Source organism: Perissodus microlepis, chromosome 16 (assembly GCF_051167445.1).
Source record: "Perissodus microlepis isolate ML-2025 ecotype Zambia chromosome 16, ASM5116744v1, whole genome shotgun sequence".
Taxonomy (NCBI): Eukaryota; Metazoa; Chordata; class Actinopteri; order Cichliformes; family Cichlidae; genus Perissodus; species Perissodus microlepis.
The window spans coordinates 24155058-24167128 of NC_140476.1; the positions used below are offsets into that span (position 1 = coordinate 24155058).

General features: G+C 40.4%; 1 protein-coding gene across 1 annotated transcript in view; it reads left to right on the plus strand.

Annotated features, from left to right (window-relative positions):
- The window catches only part of kcnh3 (potassium voltage-gated channel, subfamily H (eag-related), member 3), a 165460-nt gene that overhangs the window by 111841 nt on the left and 41548 nt on the right, over nucleotides 1-12071 (plus strand). Inside the window, exons 4-7 of the mRNA XM_084954961.1 lie at nucleotides 2076-2215; nucleotides 5994-6246; nucleotides 10357-10514; nucleotides 11004-11205. Coding sequence (XP_084811087.1) covers nucleotides 2076-2215; nucleotides 5994-6246; nucleotides 10357-10514; nucleotides 11004-11205 — 753 coding nt within the window. The remainder of the gene's footprint in view (nucleotides 1-2075; nucleotides 2216-5993; nucleotides 6247-10356; nucleotides 10515-11003; nucleotides 11206-12071) is intronic.

Consider the following 12071-nt stretch of genomic DNA (forward strand, 5'->3'; position numbering starts at 1 on the left):
TATGTCATAGAAAAGGGAGTTATTTTCATGATGTTAGACTGCTCATTTAACACAGTCCTAGTATAAGACAGCTGAAGAATTATCACAATAACAGTTTAAAGCATCTTATTGAAAAGTTTAGACACGTGCTACCCTGGCAGCCTTTTAGGAATGATGTAAACGAGGGGAAATCTCAGCTGGATTCAACAAAAGGATCGCTTTTTTTTACCAGTGCAAGCAAGTGCCTCACTTTTTACAATCATTTATTAAAGAAATGCATAAAGAAAATCATGAAAATCACGAGTCTGATGGGGTACTGTCATCACCCTGCCCAGCAAGGTAACAGGAGGGCCTCGTGGACTCCTGTGAATGCGACAACTGTAGGTGTATCTGTTCAAACTCGCCGACAAGTTTGAAGCTCAGTGAGCTCGGCCTCAAGGTCAGGTGTCACACGCCATATTTTCTACATGAGGTAACTGAAAAACTGACATCATAGGTATATCTGCTGAGAGGATGAGGGGGAACCACTGGCTGCCGCCGGGATTTTTCCTTGCAGGTGAGGGATTTGATAATAAAAAGCTCGGGTTAGAAGCCTCACCACTGGGTTAGGGTAAACTTTCAAATGAACAAAATGAGAACTGTGGGTTTGCAAAAGATTGTGAAGAATAAGGCAACATGTCACAAGTGTTTCTGTGTGCTGAGTAACCATTAAAGACGAGATTTTCATCTTCAAACTGTCCTTTAGACACGAAGGGGAAAACACAGCAAAAGTCTGATGGCTTTAAGCAACAAAGTGCATTCAATTCATCCTGTGTCTCAGAAACTGCATTCAAGGAGACGTTTCTGAGACTTGTATTAGCAGCTGTAAAATTATTCATTTGTCCTTCTCTGACCTTGAGTGCTGATATCTTTAAAATTAGCAATAACGTAGCTCAGGAAAAAACAGCTACGTACGCCCCAGATTAAAATTTCTAGGGATAAAAATATCTGCAGCTACACTTTTGCCCAGCTAACACGCCTTCTTTTTGTATATCTGTCAAAACAGGTGCTGGTGCAGCTCTTCCCTCTGACACAAAGCACACACCTTGTTAAGGCCGTGTGTGTGTGTGCGTGTGTGTTAGTTAGTGATGGTCCTCTGAATAACCCCACGCTGTATATGTGGAAAGAGGCACAGATGCTTTTCTTCATACACTATCTGAACCGCCTGAAATCCAGCCAAGATATTATGTACAAATCAAATTTGCTTGCTGAAAATGAAAATGATTTGGTTACTTGGGTGGGCACTTTCCAGCCATGGTTATAATAAATCATGTTATGAACAGGGCAACAGTTGAAAAAGGACATTAAAAGTGGAAATAGAGGAAATATTTTCTATCTGAATAATAGCTTTACAAAGAACAACTCCTTTAATCTTTTTCTTAATCTATCTGTTGAGCCCTCAGCACACTCGGTTTCAGTCCTTTTCTCTCTTTTTTGATGATGATGAAAGTTATGATATGAATAAGATACTTGGTGGGTCTTGGTGAATATTAGTGATTCTGTAATCCAGGTCAGGGAATACCATTCAGAAGGCTTCATCCTTTTTCATGTATCTCAACAACAGTTCGTTCGGTTCATGAGATTACAAGCGTCCCATATAGAGTTATAGGTCGGGTTAATATCCAATCCTTAACAAACCCTAACCCAGATAAACTTTGACCTGGACCCGGACTGGGGTGTCAAACTCATCGTGGGCCACATACATCTAGCTTTGATCTGAAATAGAGCGAAACAACGAAATTTCTCTTTCTGTCAGTGTAAAGATGTTTAACCATACAGTTAATTCTATCCAATATATGAAAAAGAAGCAACCTTCCATCAGTCCATCTCAGCTTTTCTAGTTTTTCACAGGCTCTGTGAGCGTGTCCTAAACAGACCTCTTTACTTTATGTTATGTTTTCACAGCCTTACACGTACAAATAAAAGGATAGCAGTCAAAGCATTACTTCTGAGCTATGAGTGCGCTTTAGTCGGCATGCAGCGGATGAGACAGAAACTGGTTTAAATTCCTCTCGTTTCTTGCATCAAAGCTCAGCATGTTTCTGTCTCCTCCACAGATGAAGAGACGGGTCTGGAGGTGCATCAGGTAACTCGCCCTCCGGGCTTCAACGCCAATCGGCGCCGCAGCAGAGCTGTGCTCTATCACCTGTCAGGACACCTGCAGAAACAAGACAAGAGCAAGCTCAAGATCAACAATGTGAGTTTCTCTGCTTTTAAATTTACAGCTACATCTACATGACTGAGGTTTCTCTGTGTGGTTAACATTTTTCTGCAGCAACCCATGAATCTCCCATGCCAGCGCCGGGAGTTTCCTTACATGTGAAACAAGCTGCACACTAACAAAGTCAAGAACTTTTAGTTAATGTATTTCTTTTTTACCATTAACCATGTCTGCTGTGGAGGTCCCAGAATGAGGACAACACTGTAACGCTCATTAAACAGCATATAGCTCTGACTGTATGTCTATGATAAACTTTGCTTACATCAAATGTTTTTGTTACATGTCAGTTTTATGTGAGTTATTCCAGTCTGTTCAATCAGCGATGTGGACACAGTGAAGTGTGGAGCTGTTGCTGACTAATTCGAGGAGTTTTTTTGGATAAACATCAAGCGTAGGGCTTGGGTGGGTTAGCAGTATTTCCACTATGTTTACGTGAGAAGCATTAAATTTAGGAATGTAAATTCACTGGCTGCAGGCTAAGTTTGTGGCCAGGAATATTCTTTTCATATTAGAATAAAAACGAAACATGTTTGGATGCCAGAGGAAGTGTTATTGTATGCCAGGCTGGCTCCAGACTGCCTCTCATTCAGTCATTAGCTTCACACTTGGGACTTTGGCACTGGTGATGACACTGAAGTGACAGAGTTAAAAACATGAGTTTACTTTATTCATGCAAAACTTTTAATTCACATACATGTTATGCAGCCATGAAAAGATTCTCCAAAGACTGGAGATGGGAGAAAAAAAAGGTTATTGCCTCATTATGATGAAAGGCAGTCAGTTTAATTGCTTCCCTAGTTGCAACAGCAGTCCCTGAACTAAACAACGGGTAAGCCACTGATAGCATAGTAGCTTGTATTATTTGCCTTAGCATGAGTTCAGACTGAAAAAGAGTTGAGCGTTAAAGCAGTGCACCCGGCTGTTGGTGCAGGTGTGTGGTTTAAAGTAACAGAGACAACACAATCCAAATATTTCAGCTTGAGTTAATGATTGTGTGTCAAAAAGCAAAAGATAAAGATAACCTTTATTAGTCCCACGCGTGGGAAATTTGTTGGGTTAAGGCTGCCGACCTTTGCCAGCGCCATCTTACCCTTCCGACCATACATACATTACAACATCACATGGGGAAGACAGGTCAGAGAGGTATAACAATGGAAAATGCACAACATGAGGAAAGATGAGGAGAAAAAAGAACTCCTCCCAGACTGAGCTCCAACAGGGAGATCAGTTTGAGAACAGAAAAAAACACCTCAGCACATGAATCAGCACATCTCACAACGTAGAAGACATAAGAGTGAGTGTAGGTCACTCACTCTGTGTCAGTGTACATGCATATGTTGTGCGTGTGAGAGTGTGTGTGTTCCATGTTTAGCCGAGAGAAAGTGTCCCTTAACCCGGTTAGGCAAAAGTCAACAATCTTCGGTCGACACGGGCGACCCTGAATGAGGAGGGAGAAAGTCACAACACAGTCTTGTTATCTAAAGGAGAATTGTTATTCCCATCAGCTTTTGCCTTGAGCATCCAGCTGGAGTCAGGAGGCCCGCATGAGATGAAGATGGTAGTTGTTTTGGTTAGTGCGAACAAACTGCTTCCAATTTTACAGTTCGTCTAATGTCCGTCACTGGTCACCAGGTCTCTCAATTCCTGTTGTTCTTCTTCAAGATGTTATCCATATAGCAGAGCCATGAGCTTCTCCAAGATTGTATCCATATTGCGTTCAAATAAACACAGTCTGAGTACACACAGCCCTGCCCATCGTCTATCATGTCGGCCAGCCTTGTGGGATTTTGAACAACTGTAGCCGCTTCTTGTTCTTCGATAAGCCAGGTCCAAGCCAGCTCCAATCAGCCAGAACTCTGTTATTATGGTTCCAAATTGGTAGCTGTCGTTCAATGTCCTCCATCGAGAGTGTCGTCAGACACACGATGCATCCGACCATCGAGTATCCAGCAGCAAACGTCTCCGCAGGACAATCAGGCTCTCCCAAGCCCAGAGTTGTCAGTTTCGTTAAGGGACCAGTTGATTAAATCCATAATTCTTCTTTAGGTTTTAGGAGAACAAGTCTGGGAGACTCTCTTAGGGTTAGAGAATAAGCGAGACTATACAAAAGACATGAGAAGCCAAGCAGGAAAGATGAAGGAGAGGGAGAAGGAGAAAGTGCAACCACCTCTGTCAAGAGCCAAGAGAAGAAGAACACTGCAAACTGACAACGAAATGTTATGAAATGGGAAATTATCATTACTGCTCAGACCTGGCATCACAGGAGATGATGATTATGGCTGTGTGTTAGTGAGCTGACCTCTCTGTAGGTCTGCTGCAGTCCAGCGGGCAGCGCACACCCTGACAGATGGCGTGAAGGACAAGAGGACTATGCTTGGTTTTGGTTTACTCCGTGGTAAAGCAGATCTACATTTAGCTGATGTCAGTGATTAGGAAACATGCAGACCGATGCAGTTTGCACCCTGCATGTTCAATGACCACCAACCCAGGGCGATCATTATTTGCTTTTTAACTTCTCAAAAGAGGGAAATTTATAACTTGTGTACAAAAACTGAGAAGCAAACGAGGAATCACGTGATAGCTAATGATCTAGAAACTCTAATGACTCCTGACCCAGGCTAAAATAAGCAGTCAGGACATAAAAAAATATCTTATGGGAGGTTCATGTTATGAAGCACCCAGTTCTTACTCAGTAGGTCTTTATTACTTAATGAGAATCTCACCGTTACCCAAAGAATGACTCTTTAATTAAGTAAAGTAATCAAAGAAATGATTCAGGCTCTATGTAATCAGTAATAAATGTTTAGTGTCTGCAGAGTTAATCAGGAATTAATGGATGTATGAGTTAGATCAGATAATATTGAGCTAAACTTTACCCAGTGATTCACTAATATAAAAATCTCACTGCCAGTAAATAAACATCTACTCTAAATTTCACTAATGAACAGATTATCAGCTACCAGGTGATTCCTGATTTGCTCATTATTTGCTTTAAAACAAATCATTTTTTCCATTACGTGTTGACTTTCTCACATAAAAATAGTCCAGAATACAAAAAACATTTACATTACAATGGAGCTCATTAAACAAACCCAACAAAACAACAATCCCATTAGAAAAATGAAACAGTATCATTTGTCTTTCAGACTAAATGCCTGTCTGTACAGTTTATAAATGGTTTATGCTGAACATGCAAAAATCATGGTAATCATAACAACTCAGGCTTATAGTTGCATGAACTGGATAAACTGAAAGTACAGCTACGTCAGATTTTTACTTGAGTGCAGAGAACCTCACACAGGAAACAAAATGAGTTCTTTGGTTAATCTGCCTGATTCCAAAGGAAATGAATGAATTACAAATAAAATTCTTTTTCATAAAAACATATTTCACAGGTGTGAAAGTTAATGCTTGGAACCAGTGGTCCCACATTTCTTCTTCTTGCTTAGTGCTGGGAAAACCATTTTGTCAGTGTTTGTAGACTTTACTAAAACTCTGCAAAAGCAATAACCCACTTATGAATGGTTGAAACGATTTTCATGGCTGCACTGTTATATCGAGTGGAATGAATCTGAAATCTCCACTCCTGTGGATTTTTATAACGCCTCTGCACAGTGTGAGCTTTCAAAGCTTGAAGTGGCTCAATAAGTGTGTGCACAGGGCCGTGTTATCGTGGCCCGGCAGAGGGACAACGAGAGAGATGTAAAAACCTGAAACGAGAGAGCTGTTGACATCTGTCTCCCTCTCAATCCAGAACATGTTTGGGGAGAAGCCTCCAATCCCGGAATACAAAGTAGCAGCCATTCAGAAATCTCGCTTCATCCTGCTCCACTATGGAACCTTCAAGGCCGGCTGGGATTGGTTAATTCTGCTGGCGACTTTCTACGTGGCCGTCACTGTGCCCTATAACGTGTGTTTCACAGTCGGGGGAGGGCGGGATGAAGGCAGCGCCTCACGCAGCCCGCCCAGCGTCAGCGACATCCTCGTCGAGATCCTCTTCATTTTAGGTAAGACAGTGTGCCGTCTTCTCATGTTGGTGCTTTCTTCTAACCATCCATAGAACTTGTTTCCTTTAGCAAGAAGTCTTAGAAAGACTGGACACACCTAGAAAGTAGGAACCAAGAAAATGAAACCTGAATGTTTTGTACCATTGTTTAACAAATGCTGAGGACTTTTCCTTCTCTCTGTAGTCTAACTCGTCACTCTGTCAGTCTGCTTCTTGGTCAAAAGAAATGTGTTTTTGGCTCATTTTGCTCCTGAAAAATGATGGTGGTCTCACTCAAACTAGACAAGAAACTGTGTCTCAGTAGGGTGTTGTGGAGGTTGTAGGGGTTAAGTTGTGCTTTGAATTTTGAAAACATCTCCAACAATGTCCAGCAAAGTCTTTCCACATTCTTTCAGAGCTTCGCCTCAATCTTCTGTTGACACTTGCTGTATCTCATAAAATACAGCATCTTAAATCAAGAAGCTCACACTGAATTTTTTGGACGAGAGTCTAGACTTCCACTGGTCTAGTTTCCATTCCTTGTGTTTCCTGGTCTCCCTCAGCCGTGGTTTTCTTAGTAGCCTTATAAGCTTAATGGCCTGATCCCCAGTCTCTTCCAAAAAGCTAATAAAATAAAATGTGTGCGCTGCCTAGAGTCTGTCAAGCATTAATGAGGCCACTGATGAATATGAGAGGCTGTTAATTGTTGATTTGATTCTGAGGCTGGTAACTCTGCAGCAAAGGGAGCTGGTAGTCTTCCTTTTGTCTTCATGAGAGTCTGTCGTTACAGCAACTGATCATTTTGGAAGAAACTTTAAGAGTTCTTCTGTCCTGACCTAAATTGATAAAGTAACGATGGACTTGCCATAATATGAATTAATACAATAGCAGTTGAGCTCTGTTTCCTGTATACCAAAAAAATACCTTGACACAGCAGAGCGGAGGCTTAAACTACAAATAAATAGCACCAGTGGACTGCTGAAAACTGCCACCTGTTGTATGAACTACCTAGTATCCTCATTATTAGCTCTGTAGCTTTATTTGCTGCCTCTGCTAGCATAGCTTTGCATTATTCACATTTATCTTTTACTGGGCCTTGGCGCAGGCCTTCAGTTCATCCTCTACACACGGACTGATTTATAAATGGAGTGACGCTTTAAAGTGACAGGTATCAGCTCAGCAGGTATCACATTTGAAAAACTAGAAAATTTAATGCTTATAATGTCCTCATTTTCTCAGATATAGGAGCTTTAAATATTGTGAAATGTCCTGCAAAACAAACTGAACTTTCAGTTATTCAAAGATCGGCAGTTTAGTGCAGGATGAACAGGTTAGCATGCCGTGCTGTGGTCAGTTTACAGTAATGCACTGGTGCACAGCAGCTGACGTGTTCTTCGTCAGAGTGAGTTGACACAAATTTAAATTTAAGCTGGTGTTACTCACTAACTTCCACCTTTTAACCAACTTTATTCTTTCTCGTGTATAAACAGCATACTGCACGTATAGAGGATGGAAATCAGCCAAGATAGCTCATCTGCTTACATCTTATTGAATTCATTCACCCACAAAGAGCAGTAAGAGTAGCAGCAGCAGCACAGGTCAGCTGTACACTAAAAAAAATCTACTGGAGCCCACAATAGAAATCATTGTGAGCTCAACTTTTAGTTGAGTAAAAAAGTTGAATCAGTACATCCACTTTTACTGTTGTGTTTACTTTTGACACCTGATACTCTAACACAACCTCTTAACAGTCCATCTCTGACACAAACCATTTAGGCTTCTCCACCTATCAGCCACCATCATTTCAAGGCAGATTTCTTTCCCCTCTCAGAGGGTTTGAACAAATGTGGGTGGGCGTGCTGTGTACACACTCAGAGCTGTGTGCATGAGACCACCGTATTGGGGTTGTGCTCTCTCGTTGACATTATAAAAATCAAAGAAAATACACAAAATTTTGTGAAAATAAAAGTGAAGCCTGAGCTTTTGGGATACTTGAACATTTTTGAAACTCTGGCCTTGTTCAATAAATTCAAATTCAATATGAACAATTGTAACAGCAAATGAGGAAAAACACATTAGGCCAGCTTAAGAAATCTCTTCAAGTGTTTAGAAACAAAAAGAAAATGGCCTGAATGAGTGGGTGTGCAAAGAAAGTTTTACTGGCAGTGTAATTGTTGCAAAATTCTTTTTGATTATATTAACTGTCTGCTGATGGGAAGTTAGTCAAACAGCCTTTGTCTGATAGGCATGTGACTCCTAATAGAAGTTCTCATTATAAAAGTTCTGTTCAAGTTTTTAATGATGAATGTTGCAGGGAAAAGGATATGAGCCATTCCACAATAAGCCATTACATCTGATTGTTGTCATTTCCCAGAAAACAACAGGCCTCTTTGTCCTCGGTCATGTCCACCCTAACTGCAGGAAACTTACATGAGTGCTCTTCAGCGGACGATTTGTGTTAATGGGAAAGAGTGAACACAAGCTCTCCATCAATAAACTTCTGTAATGAAATTACATGAGCCACCCGCAGTTAAATGTCTGACTCCTGTCAGTCGATATCCCATTTATTAGGACTAATAGGCCGTGCCTATTTATTGATACATTCACCAGCAAACAATAGTGGATTGAAATAGTCTGTCGGGACACCTTTTATTCATTCATTTCGTTCCTTAATACCACGCAGTAAAATTAAAATCATAGAGCAAACATTGAAGAGCTAATCATGACTGCTTGTCTTTTTTTGTTGTCGTGTTGTCCTCGTCTGTTTTTTTCAGCAAGCTTCAAAGCCTTGGCTCTTTGAATAGGATCATATCATACTTTGAAGGACTGGGTGGTGCAGTTGCTGCGTTTAGCTGTATGTTGTGGTTCTTCTGGAAACAAGTCATCAGAAACCATCTTGAAATTCCTCTGGTTGTTCAAAATGCCCTACAGCTAGAAAATCACTTACCCTGAGAGAGTGAGCTGGTTTCTATTGCACTTTGCTGATGTCCGTTCAATTAAGCTTAAGAATTTAGCTTTCACAAATATCTTATGAGTAATTTGTCTAAATTGAAAAAAAGCAATAACTATATATATACTATACTATATCATGTTTTTATTTTTTTAGACCTCTGTTACAGACTGGCAATTTGTCCAGGGTGTACCCACCTCCCGCCCTATAGTAGCTGGATGGATCCCTCTACTAAACAGTCTGATTATATTCTCACATTGCATGAGAGTTTATTCATTAAGCATCCAAATCCAGCAATATTAGAGCTACTTTATCAGTCAGAGGTGAGCTTCAGTTACTCATCTACCCGTTTTACAGCCTCCTTAGTGTATTAACACCTGAGGTAACAGCAGACTGACAGCCTACACTAACTGCAGATGAACAGCAGCCAGCGGTGACTCTGGGGTTAAACTTGAGAAAATACTGCAAATTATTGGTCTGTTTTTTATTCCTGATTTATTGCCAAGTAATGATATTGTTTAAATATGTGAAAATATATTGTGCGCAAAAATGTTTTGACACACAAACCTGCCAGCCACCCTCGGCTGTTAGGAGGAAATGCTGGGTGTGGCTATTTATGTCTTTAATCCACTATAGATGGATTATGCACGTGAACTGTGAGGGGTATAAAACCGGACATATAGTGGTGATGTTTTAAAAACTGTACCTTTAAAAATAAACAACTAATGACCATCTGAATCTGGTGTGTTAAAAAAACTAACTATCCCTGTAATGGAAGCATCTCAAACTGTATCAACACACTTTTATTTCAAAAACATGATGAAAACTACCATAAAAGTATCTTTACCCCAAGACATTTACATTTGGGGCTATAGAGCCACATTGATTCTGGACTAGCTCTCAACTCCACTGTAAACTAAAAGTGATTTTTGCTCACAATAAAGGGGAACGGAGCTTTTAATATCAGGTAGCAACAACTGGTTGTTGCTGACATCCCAGCAAAGATACCCCTTTGAAAATAAAGTGCATAAATTGCTTTTTAATACTGTGTTGTTATTTTTATTTAAAGTAACCCATGCATGCTGTGTGTATATGACTCATTGAAAAGTAGCTGTGCGTTTACCATGCATCACTGTAATTTAAGTGACACTTGATTACTGCTGTTGTTGTTGTCCTCTGCAGACATATTGCTGAACTTTCGAACTACATTTGTGAGCACGTCGGGTCAGGTCGTCTACGACGCCCGCTCCATCTGCGTTCACTACGTCACCACCTGGCTCTTTGTTGATCTCATTGCCGCCCTGCCCTTTGACCTGCTGTATGCTTTCAATGTCAGCGTGGTGAGTCTCCCCTGTGTCTTACTGTGTTTGTGTGTGTGTGTGTGTTTCTGTCTGTTGACATTTGTGTGTGACCACACCAACAGAACCGAGAATCACACAGTGTGACAAATCAGCCTACGTAATTTAAACCCCAATAGTAAAGTTAAATATTTGAATATTGACACATGTTCAGTTTCCATTCATTTTCAGCACTAACACGGTGAAGGAAGAAGAAGAAAAAGATGAACTGATTACACACGCACATATATATGTACATATATACATATATATATTTGTATATAAAGATTAAAAATGTTTGATTTCATGTGAGTGAATCCATTAAAGCTCCAACTTTTGAGTAAAACCACCAACTGTTTGAATAAATGATGTGTATTATATACAGTATCCCACATTACTGGGTATCAAACTTTCTTAATGATTCATTTGATTTAAGAAATACAGTGAATGAAATATTGCCAGAGCACTGAGATCGCCTGTATCTCTGTGCAGTACTTTGGCGTCCACCTGTTGAAGACAGTCCGGCTTCTTCGGTTACTGCGGCTGCTGCAGAAGCTGGAGCGCTACTCACAGTACAGTGCTGTGGTCTTGACCCTGCTGATGTCCATGTTCGCCCTGCTGGCCCACTGGATGGCGTGTGTCTGGTACTTCATAGGTCGAAGGGAGATTGAGAGCCAAGGATCATCAGACATAGGTTAGTTCGCCCTTTTTTCATCTCTAGAAAGCATCTGTGTAGATTAACTCAGTCACTGTTTTACTCAAGTTTAATTTTTGTGTTAGGTGTACGTTTCTGTGTTACATTACTTTGTACTTCTACTCTATTAAATTTCATTGGACTTCCTGACTTGTTCAACTAGTTATGTCACGAGTGTGAGTGTTGGGGTCGTTATTCAAAAAATCGTAATGTATCACATAGTACTTGTTAGATTTATTAAAAAATAATAACGCAGTATGTCACATAATGACTAGTTAACAATATGAGCCTAAGGGTAGAGTCCCACACACTCACACAATCCTTTATCCTAATGGGGACCCACATGCAATTTTACTTTTAGTGTTGATGTATGAAAAACACAAAGCAAAGGGACTTCGCAGAGATTACCACAATGATTGGACTTTAGAAACATGTGCAGTGCTGTGAAAAAAAAGTATTGGTGCTCTTCCTGATTTCTTGTATTTTACTAGATTTGTCACAGTCACAGATCATCAAATACATTTTAATATTACACAAAGATAACACAAGTGTATACAAAATGCACTTTTAAGTTATGACTTATTAAGGAAGCAACGTTATCCAAACCTACCTGGCCCTAAGTAAAAAGGTAATTACCCCTTAAACATAATAACTGATAACTGATTGTGCCACTCCTGATAGCAAGAACTGTAAACAAGTGTTTCTCATAACAGTCATTAGTCTTTCACATCACGGAATTGTTTAAAGTACTCGGGGCAATCGTGGCTCAAGAGTTGGCAGTTCGTCTTGTAATCGGAAGGTTGCCGGTTCGAGCCCCGGATTGGTCGTTGTGTCCTTGGGCAAGACACTTCACCTACTGCCTACTG